This window comes from Musa acuminata, chromosome BXJ2-1, assembly GCF_036884655.1.
Source record: "Musa acuminata AAA Group cultivar baxijiao chromosome BXJ2-1, Cavendish_Baxijiao_AAA, whole genome shotgun sequence".
Taxonomy (NCBI): domain Eukaryota; kingdom Viridiplantae; phylum Streptophyta; class Magnoliopsida; order Zingiberales; family Musaceae; genus Musa; species Musa acuminata.
In genome coordinates this window covers 4467473-4489872 of record NC_088338.1, presented here as the reverse complement: position 1 = coordinate 4489872, position 22400 = coordinate 4467473, and the positions used below count along the sequence as shown (strand labels likewise).

General features: G+C 38.8%; 2 protein-coding genes across 20 annotated transcripts; both read left to right on the top strand.

The window, feature by feature from the left end:
* Window positions 1–1914: 1914 nt before the first annotated feature.
* LOC103984328 (protein NSP-INTERACTING KINASE 1-like) lies at window positions 1915–14533 on the top strand. Of its 18 annotated transcripts, XM_065092466.1 has the most exons (19): window positions 1916–2062; window positions 3898–4522; window positions 4613–4691; window positions 4875–4978; window positions 5533–5999; window positions 6270–6341; window positions 6433–6461; window positions 6580–7224; window positions 8168–9677; window positions 9780–9912; window positions 10098–10169; window positions 10255–10398; window positions 10500–10571; window positions 10669–10728; window positions 11188–11285; window positions 12444–12593; window positions 12767–13108; window positions 13441–13820; window positions 13988–14533. In XM_065092466.1, the coding sequence occupies exons 9-19, from the start codon at window positions 9566–9568 to the stop codon at window positions 14306–14308; spliced, it is 1884 nt and encodes a 627-aa protein (XP_064948538.1). In that variant the 5' UTR covers window positions 1916–2062; window positions 3898–4522; window positions 4613–4691; window positions 4875–4978; window positions 5533–5999; window positions 6270–6341; window positions 6433–6461; window positions 6580–7224; window positions 8168–9565; the 3' UTR covers window positions 14309–14533. The 18 variants fall into 18 exon arrangements, with proteins under 18 accessions (XP_064948546.1, XP_064948538.1, XP_064948542.1 ...); XM_065092470.1 differs by lacking the exon at window positions 5533–5999; XM_065092461.1 differs by having other exon boundaries at window positions 5533–6341.
* A 1249-nt stretch (window positions 14534–15782) lies between these two features.
* LOC135598527 (transcription initiation factor IIA subunit 2-like) lies at window positions 15783–21353 on the top strand. Of its 2 annotated transcripts, none has more exons than XM_065092458.1 (4): window positions 15783–15989; window positions 17673–17809; window positions 17904–17954; window positions 21038–21353. In XM_065092458.1, exons 2-4 carry the CDS (start codon window positions 17681–17683, stop codon window positions 21176–21178), a joined length of 321 nt encoding a protein of 106 aa, XP_064948530.1. In that variant the 5' UTR covers window positions 15783–15989; window positions 17673–17680; the 3' UTR covers window positions 21179–21353. The 2 variants fall into 2 exon arrangements, with proteins under 2 accessions (XP_064948530.1, XP_064948529.1); XM_065092457.1 differs by having other exon boundaries at window positions 15785–15989; window positions 17678–17809.
* The last annotated feature ends 1047 nt before the right edge of the window (window positions 21354–22400 follow it).

Here is a 22400-nt window from a genome sequence, read left to right as displayed (position 1 = left end):
ATATGATAAATTAACTTCAACTTGGAATCGAAGGGAGGTGGAGATGGTGCACATCCAGAAGTCATTATCATGATATCACATTTCTTGTTGGACTCAAGTCCCAATGTGAACCAATATCTAATCGAGTGATGTGTCAATTCAATAACTCAATTCAATAACATATTACAGCATCAAAAACCACAAATCATAAGATTTTGTTGGAACATTGACTTTGAGATTTTTAGTATCATTGTTATTCCTTTTATATATATATATATATATATATATATATATATATATATATATATATATATATATATATATATATATATATTGTTAGAAAACAAAAGTATCGTGGCTGATCAGTCAGCACAGTTAGGTACGCGGGTCGATGTCGGGAGCTTCTTGTTGGGTAGGTAGGATGATGAGGTGGTCGCGCCCTCGGGAAGAAATATTGGCTGACGTTGGTCGGAATCTGGATCGGGTCGTTGCTCTCCTTTGCGCGACGGAAGTGTCTCCTGGGTCAAGGCATCCACCGGTTGGGAGTGGCCGTTTGGGAGCAACTCAGAAAAGTATCGGGCTGGCGGAGGTGGCTGGACCCTTGTGAGAGGATGTTGATCCGAGTTTCTCAGTTTGCTAACCCGGGCATCGTTTGTGGTGGGATGAGTCTCTCCGACTCCGAGATGAATGGCAGTGCGTCCTTTGTACTGGGTGGCAATCCCCGGATTGAGGCGCTCGCCGCTCGGGGGTGTCTGACTTCCTACAAAATGGCCTTCGTCGGGAGCTTCCCGACTTTAGCCCCTCCGACAAGCAAGTTAATCGGATATTCGATATTCCTTCTCCCCTCGGGCGTCGACTAGGGGTTTTTATACCTGCGTGCGAAGGTTGATTTCGGCCTCGGATCAGTGTGGCCGCTGACTTCCCTAGGGGCGGGACCACCTCTCTCACAAGATGTCACATTTAGGGGTGCTTGAGTGGCGTCAGACGGCTCTGCCCCAGGAGTAGATGGCACTGCCCCAAACTCTCAAGATGATTAAGTTGCATAGTGTATTGGTACTGAACTTGATGTGGCGTGCACCCTGTGGTTTTGACAGTGTGTGGCGTTATGTTGGTGGCTGATAATGCGTGGTGTTACCGATGATTGGCCAAAGTATGCCCTATATATATATATATATATATATATATATATATATATATATATATATATATATATATATATATATATATATATATATATATATATATATATATATATATATATATATATATATATATATATATATATGATGATTTGTGATCTTCTAAGTATCATATTCGATAAAGAATTTATCATCAACTAACACATAATTAGATGAATATTTAAAATAACAAATATAAGCTTTCTTCTCAAACAAGATAATTATAATTTTTTTCATCTATTATGATAAAGAAGGTAATCATAAGTTTTTTCTCATCTATTACGATGAAAAAGATAATCATAACTTTTTTAATTCTATAAAATATAAAAAAATATCTTAAACCCAATGCAAATGACTCTTTAAGTATTTGAATATATATTTGAAAGTCTTCGATTATTAACTTGAGCACGAAGAATTATATCGAGAAGTCTTTCTATATATATATATATATATATATATATATATATATATATATATATATATATATATATATATATATATATATATATATATATATATATATATATATATATATATATATATGAGTCTAGATGATATCGAATTAAGGAAGACATCAACTATATTTTCCTCCGACAGCACTAAAATTTCATAACATAAAAAGAATTAAATAATATTTTGGAGGCGACTTCGTACGCACGGAAAACGTTGGTGCGTATATCCAATCCTGCCGCCACATCGCCTTCCTTTCCAGCAACTACATCTCCACCGTCAATCTCGAAATTGGACTGTGGATCTGAGCCCCAAGTTTCTGCTGTGGGAGTCCGGTGAACGTTCACACGGTATGACCGCCTGAGGCGCTAATTTCCCGAACCATATTCCTCTCTCTCTTTCTCTCTCTCGCTGCCTTCTCCGACGAACCCTAATGCCTCCATATCTGGATCATAGTAAGTTTCTTCGCTCTTTTGTTTCCTCCGGTTGCTTGCTTGTTTTGTATCGATCTCGATCGCTGGGGTTTTGAGTTCTGTTGACGCAGCCCTCCTGCTTGTGTTCACTTTATTTTGTACGAGCGCCAATGTCCTTGTAATTTGGATGATCACTCTTTGTTGTGGTGCTTATGCCCTAATCTGTTCGAAAGCTCCTTTTTGTGTGAGAATTGATGTGGATTTATCGGCTCTCGAAGAAACATCATTTGCAATCTACCGTAAGCATTTCGGTAGATTAACACACAAGCGCCGGTTAACACTTAATTATTGATCGATTGAGTGTCGTCTGACATGAATTCAAGAAGAAATATGGAGAAAATCTGGAAAAAGAATCTAGATAGCAGAGGAGAGAAAGTACGTCCGTCCTCCCTTTATCGTCTTGGAAACCAGGTCTCGTCCTTTTCGTCCTCTTCTTCTCTGCTCCACTACCACTACCACCGCCACCTTCTCATCATCTTTAGGTTGCAACTGCTATGATGGGCTTCCAGATCACGATAAAACCGTAGGCTTAAATCCTGGAATCTTAAAACATCATAAACAGGCGAATTTGTCCCAATTTTGAGGGTATATAGCTTTTCAACTTGGTTTTCCGTCGGAATGGATAGAATTTTGGTCGAATCATCTCAAGATTCTACCAATCTGTCAAAAGTTTTGCTGCTCAAAACTTAGTTGTCCACATGATGGTCCATGACAGCAAGTGTTGCTGTGGTTGATATTAGATAGTTGGCATGTTCAAATGCATGTTTCACCAAACAAATTCTGAATAAATGAAATTGTAACTAGATCTTCTTTACCATTGCTTGTGCAAGTCCTAGTTGGACAAACATTGACTGCATCTATGCTAATGGTCATTGTGGATTGCTGTTCACATGACTTAATTGCATAATTCCTTAACTAGCATCAGGCCATTCTCTTTCTCGTGAAGCTATTATATGCTGCTTAACACATCTAAATCTGGATCCCATTTTCCACCTATTCATTCATATTATTCATCAAAGAATCTGCATAAATTGTTATGGATACTAAATGTGCTAAATGATTTGAAAAGGAAAATGACTCAGATAAATTTTCTTGCTATTTGTTCTACACTCGTGGTATAATAATTATTTTCCTTACATCAAATAAATACTACATTGTAACATCTTGTTTTTTCCTCAAGCGTTTGTATTCTTTATTTATGGAACTAGACATTGTCCAAATTCGAGGGTGAGCTCTAGTGTTAGAGTGAGGTTGTTCCTCTGCGATCTAAACAGCCAAAGTTTGAGTAACAAAAACAGTCATCCTGCTTGCCGAGGTAAGTCTATGTATATTGACCCTTTTCAGCCGGTATCGACAAGAGACATTTGCATTTGGCTGCCTTTTTAGATATCATCCAAATTTTAACAACCTTTTCATAAATGAATCCAGTCACAATCATACTCTTTTTTTTTTCAGGGAAATCTGCACAATCTAACCTTTTTCTCAGTAGAGATGATCCTAGAACATCAATATTTTACAGTGCTAATAAAACTTGAATATTGTAAAATGTACAATAAGAAAATTTTCAGTTCTACTTGGGAAAGGAGTACTATATTCATAGCATATCATATGATGCTTAAAGATCATAATTTTTTTCTTTTGTTCTAATATTGGGTCTACCTTCTTCATTAAATGGCTCTCACATTTACTTGTACCAATGATTGGGTGTAAAGTATTTATAAACCTTTTAGTGAATATGTTTTTTTTTTCAAATTTTTTTATACTTATGATCATTATGTTTGGAACAGAAGTGTGATTTTATTTATGTTTCATGTTAGGTTGATTGAATTATGTACCTTGCTTCATAAGGTTTATCATATTGTAAAAGGAGATATTGTGGCAATCATCATGGGAAGCAAAAGCTGTATACCTCCTCCGCATCTGCGACGGCCTCTTCCTGGTCCTGGCTTGCTGAAACCAGATCCATTTGGTCCAGGCATTCATCCCCTGCCTGGTGCTTTTCCTTTCGATATGTTGCCACCTCCGGAAATTATGGAGCAGAAGCTTGCTGCACATGATGTGGAAATGCAAAGACTTGCATCAGAGATTGAAAGTTTTGCAGCTACCCATTATTCTTTGAGGAAGGAATTATCTGCTGCACAACAGGAGTTGCAGAGATTGCAGACTGACATGGGTACCATTGGAGTGATCAAGAGCAACAATTAAGAATGCTCTTGGATAATATTTCAAAGATGGAAGCTGACTTGAAAGCTTCTGAACCTGTTAGTGTAGATTTGCAGCTGGTTCATGCAGAAGCTTAGAGCTTGGTAGTAGCAAGACAGGAGCTAATTTCCAGAGTACAACAGCTGACTGAGGATTTGCAGAGGAGCCATGGTAATGTCCAGCAAATCCCATCATTGATGTCGGAACTTGAGGTCCTTGACAAGAATATCAGGATTGTAGGTCATAAATCTCTCCTCAGTTTTATATTCAAGCACGTCTCAACTTGTTATCTACTGAAAATGCATAAGCTTCATTTCTTTTAATTTGTAGAGCCACATATGATTCTGAGAGGAAACTGCACATGGATCATTATGAGTCACTTCAAGTAATGGAGAACTATGTCTCCATGGTAAGAGAAGTAGAAAAATTATGTGCTTGATTGAGAAAATCTACTAACCTTGTCAGAAGTGGTATGGTTGCCTTTAAGTACACATTTTCTGATCTTCATGCCTTCTAGATAATTGGTGTTTAAAAGATTGAGAATCTTTTCTATTGAACAACCCGAATATTTCTATGACATTTAATATGTTAGGTGGGCAATTTGGAGCAAATGCTTGGGCTTACAAGGAAAACGATGCATTTGGACACCATCCTGTAGGATAAAATGCTTATGAAGATGGTTATGGAGTCTCTCAGGTAATCATTGTTCTAGCTTGGTTTCCCAATCCAATCATCCTGCATGTTTTTTTTTAATACTATTTCTATGGTTTAAGATTGTTATTTTGATTGATCTGCTCTGTTTTACTTTGAGAAACTGGCTAATTGGCAACATGAAATTGCAAGCTTTTTTTATCATTTCATAAAAATTCTCAGATACAATTGAAGTGATTCTGCTTCTGTTGTAACTTTTATCTAATTTATGTGCCTATATTTTAATATGAAAGCTTGAACATGTGTTATTCTCCATAAAGTATTGTCAGTTTTCGATAAGCTTATCTTTGGGCTAGCTGTCTCTTTTGCCTGCACTGCTTGTTCAGTTAGTGACTGTTATGGCACCTTGCTTTTTGCCGTTGCCTTTTGACTGAAAAGAAGAGATGTTGTCTAGTCAATGCTCACTAGATTTCAATTTTAATTCTAGCTTTACAGACTGTACATTTTGTTTTTCTTACTCTTATTCTCTGTAATGTAGTCTCTCCCACTTCCGTTGTTCTATCTATTTCTTTGTCGGTCACCTCCTAGTTGGAATGCAGGAGCATGGTCCTTCTGTTGGTGCAGTTTGGTATGGTAGAGCTGCAGCTGGATCTGTGGCTGCACGGGATCTACATGATGCCCCAAGAGGCCATGCATATGATGCTTCTAAAGGATCTAGTTTCAGTTCTCCAAGAGTTCAGCCTATAATGCTGCTGGAGGTAGCAGCTATGATGGACCTAGAGGCACTGGTTATGAGGCCTCCGTGGCTTCTGGATATGATGCACCTAAGGTAGTCATGTGGAACGCTGCTGCTTCCTATGGATTAACAAATGCGATATCTTATGGAGCAGCAGCAGCTTCACCACTCCATAGTTCAACACAACAAGCAACATATGGATCTGGGCAGACTCCACCTGCCTATTTATCAACATAAGAAGCACCATATGGATTGAGGCACCTTGTGACGGAAACACCGGACATAGATAAATTGAAATTGACCTACGGAGCAGTTTTTTTGGCCCACACGGTAAATACCCCTATGATGGATCTTAATCATCAAAATCTTACCCTTTTTGTTTTGGATCCTGCCACATTGAACGGAAGTGGCTACAATGTGTTGCCCATGATTTTGAAGACATAAATATACACATCTGTTTGTTTGGAAGTTCTTCATGAACTTCTGGTTTGTTATTAGACGTCGATTGCTTCCTGCTTTTAATGTATGCATGCTCTAGTGTATTACAGATATTTTATTTTAACAATGTTTCTCTGGCTTTTACCATTTAACTTGATGAAGGCAACAACATTGCCCTAGTTAGCAATGCTTCAGGGACATCTGGTTATTTCAAAATGTACGGAATTAAGATAGGTTTGTATCTTCTCTGGTGACACATCTTATTACATTAACATCTGATAAAATTTGATCCTTATCCTGTTTAATAGACTTTTGTTCTTTCCAGTCAAAGCAAGGGGAGAACGCAAACCACAGGTAGCTCTTATCTACCATGACAGACTCCTATAATCTTCACACAACCAGCAACAAATCTTCACCTTTGACATGCCAAGATGCTGATGAAAGTTGCTGTGCATAATTGAACAAATTGCAGTAAAGGCAGTGTCTGGTTGAAGGGGCAATGACTGTAACATGGAATGAAGCTGATGAACATGATCTGTGGAGACTAGTGAAGGTATGATCTGAACAGAATCCACTCAGATGTGATTGCCTGTATTCAGCAATATTTTCCACCCACCAGTGTACTCATCTAGGTTACTCAGGTAAGTGGACTTTAGTCAACTGAATTTATCTAGCTCTTCGTGTTCTCTTTTTTCTTTTATGACTCACTTTCTGTTCACCTGTTACCATGCTAATAATTCTAATTAGACAAGTTCGAATTAAACTAGTCGGGACTAAAATATATGGGATTGGATACCAATGGAATCCAAAGATTTGAGACTTTTAACTTGTAGAACAAACTCAACATATGTCATGAAAATTTACTAAAATGATTACATTTTTAGTCTTCTCTTAAATATTCTCACACAAAAGTGTTTTCCTAATATGGATGGAAGTGTATGGATATTTTAGGGACTGCCTTCCATTCATGGAGGAGAGCAAGCTTTTGATCATTTGAACTCAGTTGTCTCTAGAGTTACTTCCACCCTTCTATTACAGGCATGTGTTGCACTCTTCAAGAAGACACAGTTCAAGAGGGGATTCCCTGCTTGCATACCAGCCATGGCCGTCGTCAAAGGTACACTTCTTTGGCCATTAAACCTTGTGGTAACTTTTGAGCAAGATTTGCAGCAAGTCAGCAGTAAATGAAGATCCTTCTTTTGAATTAACTATTTCTTAATTAATATTGTGTTGCTTGTGAGGTCATGCTATGACTAGGGGTATATATTCCTTGAAACAAGAGCAAGTGGCTAGGGTTAGGAGAGAAGGAATTCATGTCTTTTGGACTTGCATTGCATGTTCACATGGAAGAGACATGTCACATATAATATATAGCTCACAAAGGACACCCCCAGGGATAACCATTGGATGATTGCTCCTATTCTTCCAATTTGGATCCTATGATGGGTTCTATTACCCACCTCCACTGACTTTGTCTCTACCTTTTTCATCCACCTCTAGTGTTTTTAATGACTAAGGATTATTCTTTATTTGCTTTTCTTCCTTCCTTTTCTCTGAAACAACATTCCATCATCAAGATATTCTAGTAGTTCTTTTTTTGGTGTAAACTTTGAAATTTATGAAGGTTTTTTTTTAATGTTGTTTGGAAGTTTGAAATTGTGAATATACTTGTTTTTATGTTTTTGGGTTTTGAAAAAAACATAATAACACAAAATAAAAATATCTCCATGCCTGCTTCAAAAATGGGTTTTAAAAATAAATTCATTTGCATTTTTGACCTAAAAGACTTCTCCAGTGTCAATCCATCATTTGCTATTCCTACTCTTTCTTTCTCTCCTCGATTTGACTTTGAAGAGAAAATATGAAATTTTAAGGAAATGTACAGTCTCTTATCATGGGGGATTTTTTTGTTATTATTTTTTGAAACGATTGCTCATCGTTCTTGAAAATTTGGGACTTGTGTTATTCTTTAAAACCTTTAATGTCGTTTTTTTTTTGTCATTGTTGTCCAACATTTTTAAATTATATTTTGTTTTCTGCTATTATGTGTGACTTTTTAGATCATTCTCGAACATTCGGGATTTTTTTTTTGGTAATTATGAAATATGGGGGAATAATGAAGAAAAATAAAACTCGGTGTCGACCGCGTGGTGCGTTGGCAGCATTTGGAGCGTCGGATGTGCACCCGTGAGGGTTACGAATAGAAGAGATCACATGCGCGTAAACCACACGCGTATGAAAACACCGTGCGAGAACACCACCCACGGCCGACGACGGCAGCTTTTGGTGCACCCGTGACGAGGGTTCTGCAGTGGCGAACTCTGCAATCTTGCCGACGACTTCTCCTGCGGTGCTTCGAATGTGATCGTGGTGACAAAACAAGGACGGTATGGCTGAGGGAGGGAATCAGTAAAAGCACTCTTCACACCACACTCGCATGAAGAACACAAAATATTAATTAGCATTGCAGTGAAGGAAGAAGACAGGGGCAACAAAGATATGTTCCCCTTCCCCCACACACGCATCTCCAGATGCCAACCATGCCTCACTGGTCCCTTCTCAAACGGAATGATGGGTGGCCAAACCCAGGGAATGTTGGATTCTAAGTTTCCCCACCACCGCCTTCCGCCTTCCTTTTCACCTTGTCCGTTTCTTGCTTCCTCCCACACTCTCCTTACTCCGACGGAGCTTTAGTGTTTTCTCTTCATTTCTCATGTGCCATTGGTAATGGTAATGGCTTTGTGGATGGATGCATTGAATCATCCATTCCATTTTGATGGCAAATTCGTGACAACTCGAGCAGAGAAAACCAGGAAACATATGTTCTTCATGGGAAGAATCTAATCAAGCTTAGGTTGGATGCATCAGCGAGTCTAGGAAACTAGAGTACATCATATGGACCCTTTTGAGGGTCATCTTTAACATAGTTATTCTTTGAGGAGCATCATTAGCTGTCCTCCTCCTCTTGTAATTGCTGGAAGGGAACAAGTTCCCTTCCCTCTCTCACTCTTGCTCTCTCATCTCTCTGCTTTTAAGTAGTCCTGCAACTCTGCCATCAAAAGACATGAACATCTTGTCATTCCATAATCTGTCATCAATTTGTGCCAGACACACCTCCCAAGCAAGTGACCCACCAAATATTTCCATTATTTGTTTTCATCGGAATAACAATCCACCACTTCATCTCACTTCTAACTTGCTGCATCTGGCGAGCATGTCTGCGCTCCCCACTTCCTTGCACTCTTAAAAAACTCTCCTTTTCATTCCATCAAGACAGCAAATTCTACAGACTTGTCTACTGTCTCCTGCCTCAAGGGAGGAGGATTGGTAATAGGAGGCTGCCTGGTGTGTGAAAGAGGAATCCCACGAATGATTTCACCACCTGACTCCATCAAGCCTTAAGCTGAACACCTGCCGTGCCTGCTCTCGAGTATCTGTTATTTGGAGACTGGCACACAATGAGCTCGATGAGAGCAAGGAAGGGCAGCACTCTGGTCTTTTGGTCGGTCTTCTTCTTCCTCTGGACTATCGTAACTGCTACACTTTCCCCCAAAGGTGTCAACTTTGAAGGTGCCATCGCTGTTTCTCTCTTACTTCTCTTCTTCTTCCCATCTCCAGTGGGAATGGCCCATTTGAATTGTCCTCTTCATCATGTTGCAAATCCTGTTACAGTGCAAGTTTTGATGGGTATAAAAGCTTATCTTGTGGATCCTCATGGTGTTCTCGAGAATTGGGACCAGGACTCTGTTGATCCATGCAGCTGGACTATGGTCACATGCTCACCTGAGAACTCAGTCATTGGCCTGTAGGTGGCTCACTATTAACTACAATTATAGTTCTTGTGATTTCATCTTTGGTCTTCCTCTATATTTTCCTCCTAGTGGCGAATGGTACTTGGATTTGCATGCTTGTTTTAGGAGCTATCTGCTTTCAGAGGATGTAGAGAGGAACAGGCATATCTAAATTTTAGCCTGTGAACATTTGTTGCAGGGCAACTCCAAGCCAGAATCTCTCTGGTACTCTCAATCCAAGCATAGGAAACTTGACAAACCTTCAAATTCTGTAAGTTAAGAGACTTCAATTGATGTGGCCCAAATATGTTTTCGTTTTCACATTGAACCCTGACTCTATAGGATTGTCTGTGTAGGTTCCTGCAGAACAATAACTTGTCGGCGCCGGTACCACCAGAAATTGGGAAGCTCTCCAAGCTTCAAACCGTTGATCTGTCCAACAACTACTTCTCCGGCAAAATCCCTGCCTCGGTGGGCAATCTGAATGGTCTTCAGTACATGTAAGCCGGATGTGAACATCAAAAACCATGTTAAGTTCTTTGAGTTTGAGCTATTGATTACCAACTGATAGTTTGATTTTACTTGCTTGGGTTGAGAACAGGAGGCTTAATAATAACAGCCTTACTGGAGCATTTCCTGCATCTTTGGTCAATCTTTCACAACTTGCTTTTCTGTAAGTTTGTTGGCCTCCAGATACCATGCTCTTATTAGGATGTTTCTATGGTTGATTGCTTGTCACTGAAGAGGCTGCTGTGCTTTTCGTGCTCCAGGGACTTGTCTTACAATAATATCAGCGGCCCTATACCTAAGCTTCCAGCGAAAACGTTCAAGTAAGACAATTTCTGTTGCACCTGAACTTTATCTACTGTCTTTGGGCTAATAGCCTATTCATATTCAACTTCTATCCATTTAGGATTTCGACAAACTAGTTTACCATCAATATCACTGTTGTTCATCAAATTCTAATGCAGCCCATTAAGAAGCTGCCAGTTGGTGCTATGTGTTGAAAGAAAAGGTGGAATGATCAAATAACTTCTTTAGGGTGGGATTCAAAATTCTTCACAGTTCATGTTGGCAATGGTCACTGATAACCTTTTTTTTTTTCATCTTCTTTGTTTATCAAAAAATTTGGGCAATATAATATCTAAGATGAAAGTATCTTTTGATTTTCTCTGCTGATTTAGCATGTTCTGCTTCTGCTTCTGCTTCTTTTTTTAGAAAAAGCCTTTGTTATTTGAGTCTCTCTTGAGTTATGGAATGCTTATCTGTCTCCTTTTATGTTTCTGCAGCATTGTTGGAAATCCTTTAATTTGTCCATCAGCTTTGAAGCAAAAATGCTTTGGAATGATGCCCATGCCAATGTCCTTCGACATGAACAATTCACAAAGTATCGTTCATAACTTATCTATCTTCTTCCGTATTATTTCTCGGCAAATATTAAGACTGCATGGTTGATGACTTGAGTGCTAAATTCCACATGACTATGGCAATATTTTGCAATCATTATCAGATGAGAAAATAGTTTTTATCTGAAAATTTAAGCTTATATGACAATTCCACATGACTATGGCAATATTTTGCAATCCTTCTCAGATGAGAAAGTAGTTTCTATCTAAAAGCTTAAGCTTATACGACAATAAGTTGCCTGACAAAAATCTCAACACGACACTTGATGTTGTAGGATAGAGGTCTCTGCTTCAATTCCCATGTGATCGTTCTCATGTAAAATCCTCCATTTTGTTTATTTGTATTTTGACATATGTACCTATTTCCCTCTGTATTCGCTTTTACTTCCCTTTTGTGCATGTGAGTGTTATCCTAGTTCATTTAGTTTTGTAACAATTTGACCTTATTATCAAACCATTAGGAGAACATGCAGAAATTGGTTAACATTATTCTATAAAATGCTGTGAATACTAAATCGAATGGTACCAAAGTGTGAAATAGAAGACTGTCACCAAGGTCTTGCTACTGGTGTGATTTTTCTGATTGCTCCAGCTACTTAGCCTCCTTAGAACATTTGCTTTCGTGGTCATGCAGCGGCTTGACTATATGTGAGTCACCTAGAAGTCATCCATATTGAAACAAGCAACTTAAGTGGAAAACAATAACGTACAAAGATATCAGTAGTAATTAGCCAAAATTTCTTAGCTTGTGTGAAGTCCATGACAGATATCTTGCTGCCTAAAATAAATTGAGTGAGTTATTGGAACATGGAACAAGTTTCTTATTGTTCAGTCAGGAATGCTATGTACATGGCTCGGTGTTGTCACTTCTAAAACAAGTATTTTAGTGTTGGGACATGTGAAGTGGCTATCTTGATGTTACGTCAATGGATGATGTTTATACTTCGGAAAAAAAAAAAAAACAAGGAAGTGAGATGTGTAAGTGATGTTTCGTCTCCCTTTTGGAACTCTGATAAATTAATTCTGAATTTTATTCACCATTTCAAATTTTTTTTCTACTGAACATTGCTCTTGTTAGTACTTCTTTACATTGACTGATTTGAATTTTGGTTCTTAATCATAATTCTCTTTTTCATAAGGTGCTCCAGCTTTGGTGAGGCCCAAAAGCTACAAAGTCATTCTTGCATTTGGATCCACCTTTGGGAGCATCTGCTTAGTTTGTCTTGGCTGTGGACTTTTTCTCTGGTGGAAGCAAAGTCATGACCAACAGATATTCTTTGATGTCAACGGTAAGAAGATAAGCAAGAGAACAGTAAATTTGTAACATGTTCTTCTTAGCGGTAAACATGATCCATTTGCTACATGTTAATTTGAGCAAAAATAAAATCAAACTGTTACTTTCCCCTAAAAAGAATGAAGAAGTCATTTGTGTCTCCTTGTGACCAACATATCAACTTTCCAGACTTACAACATGAAGAACTCTGCCTCGGTAATCTAAGAAGGTTTCACTTCAGGGAGCTTCAGATAGCAACAAATAACTTCAGCAGCAAAAACATACTAGGCCATGGTGGCTTTGGAAATGTCTATCGAGGGACGCTGCAAGATGGAACTTTAGTCGCCATCAAAAGGCTCAAGGATGGAAATGCTGCAGGTGGCGAGAAACAATTCAAAACTGAAGTTGAAATGATCAGCTTAGCAGTGCACAGAAACGTCCTTAGGTTACTTGGTCTTTCCATGACTGCCACAGAAAGGCTTCTTGTTTATCCGTACATGTCAAATGGAAGTGTTGCTTCCCGACTCAAAGGTAAATGCTTGGATAATCTTGAAATTCTGATGCATTAAGCACTATATCATGATGTACTTATAGGTCCTTTTATGAAAGATGTGGTTTAGATCATGCCAATTCCTAACTATCAAACGACTCTTCTTTGAATTATGCTTTACAAATGTTAATAATGGCACACTTGGATATAACCATGCATCAACATGGTAGAAAAATTTGATGCCCTGAATAGAATCGACAAATATAAAGCCTTCACATGCTTATACTTATGTTCTACCATGTAGATGATTTGTGTTGTCTTTATACATTACATAAACATTTAATCTCTCTTCTTCTTCCTCATTGTTGATCAGCAAAACCAACAATAGACTGGAGTACCAGAAAAAAGATAGCTTTGGGAGCTGCAAGGGGCCTTCTTTATCTGCATGAGCAATGTGATCCCAAGATCATTCACAGAGATGTAAAAGCTGCCAATATACTGCTGGATGACCACTGCAAGGCTGTCGTGGGAGACTTTGGACTAGCAAAGCTTCTTGATCATAGGGATTCACATGTAACTACAGCTGTGCGGGGAACCGTGGGACACATAGCACCAGAGTATCTCTCGACGGGCCAGTCCTCTGAGAAAACAGATGTATTTGGTTTTGGAATCCTCCTCCTCGAACTGATTACTGGTTTGGGAGCCGTAGAATTTGGTAAGGCAGCAAACCAGAAAGGTGCCATGCTCGATCGGGTATGCACTATACGAACCATTTGAATGCCTTTTTTCTTGCATTATCATATCCCAGAGGCATCAAAGCATAAAACATCCTTCTCATTCGCTCGCATACTCTACAATTCATTCATAATGAAGTTCTTCAGAATTTAGTATCTAGATGAATGAGTTGTGGTTCCTTACAGGTTAGGAAGATTCACCAAGAAAAGAAACTTGACATGCTGGTTGACAAGAATCTGAAGAGCGACTACGACCGGGTTGAGCTGGAAGAGATCATCCAAGTGGCACTCCTGTGCACGCAGCACGTTCCAGGCCACAGGCCAAAGATGTCTGAGGTGGTTAGCATGCTCGAAGGTGATGGTCTCGTAGAGAGATGGGAGGCCTCTCAGAGGATGGAGGCTCATAAGCTGACGGTGCCCGAGACCTTCTCGACACGTTACTCCTCCAACATCACCGATGACTCCTCATTACTGGCACAAGCTATTGAGCTTTCTGGACCAAGGTGATCGATCGATGATGATAGTTGATTGTCATAACCAAGATGCCTATAATGCTATGCGAAGAGATTGTACATATCATATCAGGGCCATTAATCTCTGTTAAGAATATATACGATAACATGTGTTATTGCATAGCAATAAATTAATTTTATGCTTTTGTATAGAAATAAATTGATCATACATGTGTTATGATAAGTTCACAATGAAATGAAAAGTATAGTTGAATGCTTATATTGTGGATTGGAATACCAAAGCTAAACCAATTCTGAGGAGATATCCCAATGTTTAATCTGTAGTTTGTGCAATCAAGAGATCTTATGAGGAGATATCCCAATGGTTAATGTGTAGTTTGTGCAATCAAGAGATATTCCGAGGAGATATCCTGTGGATCGGAACCCAAAGGAATAGAAGTTACGCTCATTCCCGGCAACTATTACGGTGACTAAGGAGTACTGTTGCCAGCAGAAGACGAGCTCGCGCTGTCGGTGTCGGACGATGACAGTGGGGGCAAATTCAAATTCACCCGACGCTCCCGCCGCCTCCTTTTACCACTTCTCGAAATCCCCTCGATCGCTCCTCCTGACGCCGTTGGTGCCTCCCCGCTGTTGTGCTTTCCTCTTGGAGCTGTTCCTTCGTACTTCCTTGGCTCTCGCGTAGCAGCCTTTCCTCCTGACGCCGTTTGCACGGTGGCCGCCGAGTGCTTGCCGGGTGTCGAACTCTTGTTTGCACCCGTCGCAGATGTACTATCCTCTGCTGCGCTATCCCCAAGCCCGATAGCAGGAGCAAGGAGTCCGCGGCCTCTTGCTCGAACCCGGAGCGCACGGACGGCGGGACCGCCCCGCGCCACTTCCGCGGCGGGTGGGATCTCATATGGCCGTGCCGGAGACGTGGCAATGGTGCGGAGCGCGGGCGGGGACGGCGTCCCGACGAAGGATGGCGTCGACGGTGTGGGTCTGCTTGAGGCGGGACGGGTCGTTGCCATCGTCATCACCGCGCAGCGCCACCAGAACGGTGGGCATGCGCAGTGGTCATTGGAGTTGGACGGGCCGATGACAAAGTTATATTCATTCAAAGCATTTTGCATACAATAAGACGACGATTCCTATGGAAACCATGCGGCCACCAAAGCCGTTATAGAGAACTCGTTGCAGATGTCTAAACCCAGTTTGACTTGTGGTAAGCTTTGTTGTCCACAATGGACTAACACAGAGTTTGCCCGAGTCGAGTCGACCTACTCGTCCGAGTTTGCCGCACCGCTGCAGAGTCGACCTGGGCCGACTCGGAGTCGCAGTCATGCGACCAAGAGCCACACATGATCGCAGCGCGGAGCTCGGACGGCCAGGATCCATTAGATTGATAAAATGAACGGTGGATCAGCCCACCGCACAAAATTCGTGTGCGAACAACGAAAGAAAAGATTCCCTCCAGGCATCGTTTCTCTCTCTCTCTTGCTCTATTTATATCTCTTCCTCAACGATGCCATCGCCTATATAACCCTCGATTTGAAATCCCCCATTGGACACCGATCTCTCGTACTGCGTTTCTATCTTCCTCTCCTTCGAGCTCGCCCTTTTGCCGAGCTCTATTTGACCATCGCCCCAGGCCCTTGGGAATCCGCCACCGTCCTCGTCCAGAGGCGATTAGGGTTTCGACATTCGAGTTTTAGCCCGAGATCTCGCGATCCGAGGTCGTTTCCTTCCTTTTCTTCTCCCTTTTCGTCCGTCTTACCCGCGGGAACCGAAGCCCCTTGTTTTAGTTCTTATTTTGTTTTTTTTGGTCGTGGATTTTGGTTTGGCGTTAGTTCGATTTGGATGACCCAAAAAAAGCCAACTATGCTTTGATTTGATGGGCTTGGGAAGATGTCTCGGTTGTAGCGTTTGATTTGTGGTTCTTTGTGTTGTTCGACTACTTGAATGTTAATTACGGTTTCTTTTTAGACTCGATAGAGTTAGTCTTTGCTGCGAGATCGTGGCATGTGATACTTCATTCGCAAAAAACGCGATCCTTATTGTATTCAAGTCTCTGATTGGTTTGCCATTATTTGGTTACTATTTTGACATGTGATGACTGGAGGCTTATGAGTGGTTTTTAGAGGACGAAGCACATGGTATATTGAAGGATGAAGATTTTATATTATCTAGCTTTCTTTACATAATTTTGATCGTGATGCTTGTAATCATGATGGAGTAAGTGCCATTTCAAACAAGTATTTTCACCTATTCTTATTCGGTAAACCCCATGGTTGTATATGCTCTGTGATGTCTAAACTTAAGTGTGGTTACATTTTTAGAACTGGTATGGTTTTATGACATTATTGATAAGATGATCTGTTATCTAATTGTCATTAGAAACTCAAAATTGCAGGTGTCTGCATTGTAAAATGTCCATCATAGATCTTTATTAATCACTTCAATTTTTATAACTGGATTTGCTTGTCCTCTTGATTTACAAATTCCTAATGTGTACTTAACGATTGCTGAAACATAATTCGTGTATGCACAAGGATATTAAAGATTGAAGATCTAGGTTGTGCTTGTCCTTGTTATGAAGATGTGACTGCCAAACATGTTCTGTAAAACAGAAGATAAAACACAAATCTTTTTTTTGTTTTTAGTGTCAAGAAGACCAAAGTTTTATTACTTGTTTCATGCATGTTTTTATCTCCATCCCACTTTACCATGTAAAAGGGGTTTTGTTCTTCTGTTTATTCTTTGGATGAAAGAGCATTTCTTTCTTACATGATTCGGCAAGTAATTATGCTATGACGGGCTTTGCTCTGGGAATATTCTTCAACTATATCAAATATATATTTAGAAGAACTTTTCCTAATTGACATTGTCTACTAATTGGGTTGCTGTTTTAAACATTTGCTTGACATTATGTCAATGCCTCTTTCATGGCATAGGGAAGTGCAATATCTACTTCCCCATCTCTTTCTTACACATTTATCACTTTTCCTTCTTGAGCTGGTAGTTATTCTGAAGCCCTCATTTATTATATAAAGCATCCTTTTTTTTGTCAAGTCTCAGTGGTTCTTATTATGGTTATTTATGATGTTAATATTCTGCTACAGGTCAATTTCTAATATGTTAAAGAGTTGCTGCCTCCACTTAATAGAAAAAATAAAATATAACAACCTATTCTTTATTTCTAGTTGTTTATTGTTGCCTTTTTGCTTTTCTTTGTTTTGAATTCCTGAGCTTTTGTTACTAAATAACCTTTGCTAATCGGAGTGCTAGAATTGGCTAGAAAAAATAAAATATACCAACCTATTCTTTGTTTCTAGTTGTTATTGTTGCCTTTTTGCTTTTCTTTGTTTTGAAATCCTGAGCTTTTGTTACTAAATAAATTTTGCTAATTGGAGTGCTAGAATAGGCCATGGCCACATTTGAATTGTACCGAAGGTCCTCCATTGGCATGTGCTTGACAGAAACCCTAGATGAGATGGTTTCCGGCGGTACGTTGAGCCCGGAGCTAGCTATCCAAGTCCTTATGCAGTTTGATAAGGTAAATTTAATTTAAACCCTGGACAAATTTCTTTTGGAGATTTTAGCAGTCATGCTTTTAAGTTCTTTTTCCTTTGAATTTGTTCTCCGCACAGTCTATGACAGATGCCTTGGAGACGCAAGTCAAGAGCAAGGTTTCGATTAAGGTAAACTTTTGCTATTAGGCATATTCTTTGTCATGTATATCCAGTTCACTTGTGCCTCTGATTGCCTCTTTTACTTTTGTTGCTTCTTTAAAATTCATTTTTATTTAATATTTTAATTTAACATTGACAACTATTGATTCTTCTAACAATAGTTTTGTCTTTAACCTTTTAGTATCAACATGTCATACGACCAATGTGTTATTATCTCACTAAATATTAAGTGTGACGTCTGTCTGAGGCCTTGACTCATGAGTTTCTGTGTTTCATTTTAATACTGGAGAGTGGTAGATGGATCTCAAGCTGTAAAATTATATGGCTCAAATTCTTCGACATCACCATTACAAGTATTTGAACCCAAAATCTTTCAAAATAAATTGGATGTCAACCATTAGGCCAATGCCTTGATTCAGTTAATTGTGACGAATAGGGACCAAAGGAACTTAATATGTGGCCAAGGGTCTTTCGAAGACCAGTTTAATATTATATCAAGGAAATATCGTTTCTCATTCCAAATGCATTTGCTGCTGAAGCTTCATCTGTTGTTAACAATTTTTTTTTGAAACAAATTATGCAAGATTCACATTCTATTACTCAACCTAAAATTTCCAACAGATAAATTTTGATGAATAAAAGATACTAATTGACTTGAAGCTTGTCCTTTCTTCCGATTGAACAGAAAAATTGCATTAAATATAGTTGTAAATGTTGAAGCAAACTAGAAGCATCTTTTTTAAGAATACTAAGAATCTTTTCAACAATCAACTTAGGGAAGTGTACTGCTACCCTAGCAAACTTTACGCCTCTCATTCTCATTGAAAGAAGCATCAAGTAGCTCTAGGGATTTTCTTTCTTCCAGCCTCTCTAAACATCAAGTATCTCTTTTCTTTTTGCCAATAGATGCTGTGCAAATTGGTTCTCTCCGAGTAAGGCAATATGTGCATGTGATCACATATCTTCATTGCTAATTTATTGCCTCTGGATTATGCTAGTCATCATCCAGAATTGGTTATTCCCTCAGTAAGGCAATCCGTGCTTGTGATCATATATGCCTCTGGACCATGCTAGTCATCATCATCCAGAATTGGTTGTTCTCCATGCTTGTGAGCACATATGCCTCTGGATCATTCTAGTCATTTTGCAAGATTGATTGTTCCCCCAGTAAGGCGATCAGCGGTTGTGATCTCATTCTAGTCATTTTGCTAGTTGTGTCATTTAAATCACTGAATGAATATTTACACAAATTTCATTACTAAAGGTATTCTTCTGTAATTTGTTATATTACTTGTATATTTGTGGATTCGAAAATATTACTAAAAGAATTGTCATAATAATCCAAGAGCAAGTTATGAATCTTTTTCTTTTTTCATTCAACTTCTACCAAAATTGAACTTGCCATGTTGCTTGCCCAGTCATGCCATTCCCATAAAAAGTCCAATATCCTGGACTGGGTCTGACTCTGGACTCTTCCAGAAGAAATCTGAACCTTCTTGGACATATTCATGAAATCACATAGCTTTCATTCTCTCTGTTGCATCGCTTAGACTTGAACTTGTGTGATTCATGAGAAATAGTAGACGAGGCTCAGGCTGATATGTACGTCACTTTCTTTGCTTGAGCTTCAGTCAATTCTTGGGCCTTAAATAGCAGATGAAGTATAGCCTTTTCAGGTCAAATAGGGTTTTAGTCTGTGTGAGCACCTGAAACCTTTGCTGCTTATTACTTCTTTGATTATCTTAGCATCTGAAACTTGAGTGTGAACCTTTTAAAGTAGCATTAAACCAAAGGATTGGTGTATTTATGATATGATACTCTCTCTACGTGTTTGGTGTGTGTAGTTTGTTGACATGTTTTAGGAGTCATACATTTGTTCATCCGGATCACTTTATGATGTTACTTTTGTATTTTAAGCTGACACTATAAAATCCCATGATAAATTCTAGATCAAAGGTAATTGATAAATTGACCCGTCAAGTCCTTGTACCCTGTACTCTCTTGTATCTTTTATCCCTAGGTTGTCTGAGGCTGAGAAACAATCTTTCTTCATTTTATTAACAATTTGGAAATGAAATATCATTAGGTAAGTGACTTTTTGTTTGTTTGGTGACAATGATGTGTGTGTGTATGTGTATACATATATATCATTGTTATTGGACCAAAGTTGTTGTACTTGAGGACATTCTGTCTCTTGTTTTATGCTTATCTGTGGGTAATTTATATATATGGTTCACTAGTTGTCTATGTGGTATATGCATGCATTTAGCGCATATAATGAATCAACAGATTTCCTGCTAAACCTTGTTTCCAGGACATTCTGTTTTCTACTAGTTAAGAACTTTTCTTTCCTTCTAAATTTCTGAAATGTGCATGGTTTTTTCTGAAGATGAGTTGATCTCGCTTATTCAAGTCCACCAGACTGGAAACTTTGACTGACTTAACAGCCTGTTGTGTGTCATGAGTACCAACTATTTTCATCATGTCTGCATATACTGTAGTTCACTGTGCACCTGCACTCATGCAATATGCAATACTCCAATTCTGGACTAAATCATCCTAGTTAAGTGGTAAAAGACATATTTTAGTTCTGATCTTATCTTGCTTAACTAAATTATGCATATGGAGCTATTGAAATGGGAGTTCCCATCCTGCAGATTTTGCAGCATATGTACTACTGCTTACCTCTTAAACCTGAAGTTTCCTTTTTTCCCTTATCAATCTTTCAGGTCCATCAGTCCCTTTTATCATGTGAAGATTTATTTCATTTAGAGCTATCCGATCATAGGTGGTTATTTTGACCGTTAAGTAATATTCTGTAGTTTATTGACATTATAGTCGGCTATGTGTTATCTCATGCCTATTCTGTGCTTTCTACTTATCCAAATCCCATGATAGATGCCAAGTATGCCCATAGTTGGTCTCTCTATTCTCTGGTCAAGATTTAAGCTCCCACTGTTAGACCAATATTATGCAAGTTATAGAATAAAGTCAAACCATTATCATGCCCTCATGTTTAAGTTTTGCCTTTTTTTTTTTTCTGATTAAACCTGGTAATCAAGAAACCTTATTTTCTCAAGACTGTTCTACAGGGTCATCTGCACACTTATAGGTTCTGTGACAATGTGTGGACATTCATCTTGCAAGATGCAGTTTTCAAAAGCGAGGACTGCCACGACCAAGTCAAGAGAGTGAAGATTGTGGCTTGCGACTCCAAGTTGCTCACACAGTGAAGAGCCCCTGTCTTGTGTTCTCGTGGGGACTATGAGTACGAATGTAAAGTTTGCTTGCATCTTGGATTAAGATACACCAATCCCTCTGCCAAACTCCTAATCTCTGTGGCAGGTTTGTAACATGTATTTAACTTGAATTACGTGCGATTGCATACTACTGCATTTTGGTGGATTATTATTGGAGCATCAGGGACATTTTTGGAGTCTTTTTTGCTTAGTTATCTAGGGAGCTTATTATGTGCATGAACAGGAGTTGCTAATGGCTTTTGGAAATTCCAAAATGTGTGTTTTGATATGGCTTTTGAGACAGTAAAAGGATTCAAAATACAATGGCGCACAATATTCTAGTAGTTACTTGTGTTGATCGTACTAATCCACTTGTCATCTTGTAACATTACTTGTCGCAGTATATGGTAGTTTCATTACATAGTTTGAGGTAGCTCTTTTTTGTGTGTAAAATCTGTGTTTTAAACTCTAAACCTGAATCATATACTCTTGCATGGATGTTTTGTGGGTTCAACATTTTGTCATGAGTTCCAACTTGATGACTCTAACCTCAGTTCCATATCTTGATATAAAGTCTAAGAAAAGGTTAGGTTTCCAATGAAACCTGAATAATTTCATACAAAAATGTCGTGATTTAATTATCACAAGAAATTTAGGTCAATGTGGTCACCTGAGAGGAACATTTGGTTCTTCTCTGTAACACATACTTCCGACTCAACAAGTAGTTTCAGTATGAAGCTATCCCATCCGTCATCGCAATCCACATGATAGCACAAGCAAAACCAGTTTGTCATCAACAAGAAAGTTCACTGCATTTAGGTATTGGCAATTCCCAGAGCGAGATTATTTGCGGGTTGATGTCTGTTAGGAAATCCATTGATAGACCTCCCACTTTCCTAACGATGATCGATGATATTGGTCTGTAACAGTAATGGGGCAATTTACCAAAGAAAAATAAAAATTCTTAGTAATGAGTTTTATCTTTGTAGCACTTTGATTTTATCAAGAGATATTTTTTCAATTTTAAAATTTTTTTTATTATAATCAGACTATTTCAAGTCACAAATTCATGAGTCGATTCATTTCGGATCCATTCGGATGGTGAATGAATATACCTCGCTCGAGTGTAATCAAGATATTTTTCGTTAAATCAATCCACAAAGTACATAATTTTAAAATATTTGTATAAATCTTTATATATATTTTTTATAATTTT

Coding starts and splice junctions, on each gene's coding strand:
- LOC103984328 (XM_065092463.1), top strand. CDS start 9,566: ATGAGCTCGATGAGAGCAAGGAAGGGCAGCACTCTGGTCTTTTGGTCG. Junction 9,678..9,779: donor CAAAGGTGTCAACTTTGAAG/GTGCCATCGCTG, acceptor ATCCTGTTACAG/TGCAAGTTTTGATGGGTATA. Junction 10,572..10,668: donor CTTTCACAACTTGCTTTTCT/GTAAGTTTGTTG, acceptor TTCGTGCTCCAG/GGACTTGTCTTACAATAATA.
- LOC135598527 (XM_065092458.1), top strand. CDS start 17,681: ATGGCCACATTTGAATTGTACCGAAGGTCCTCCATTGGCATGTGCTTG. Junction 17,810..17,903: donor TCCTTATGCAGTTTGATAAG/GTAAATTTAATT, acceptor TTCTCCGCACAG/TCTATGACAGATGCCTTGGA. Junction 17,955..21,037: donor AGAGCAAGGTTTCGATTAAG/GTAAACTTTTGC, acceptor ACTGTTCTACAG/GGTCATCTGCACACTTATAG.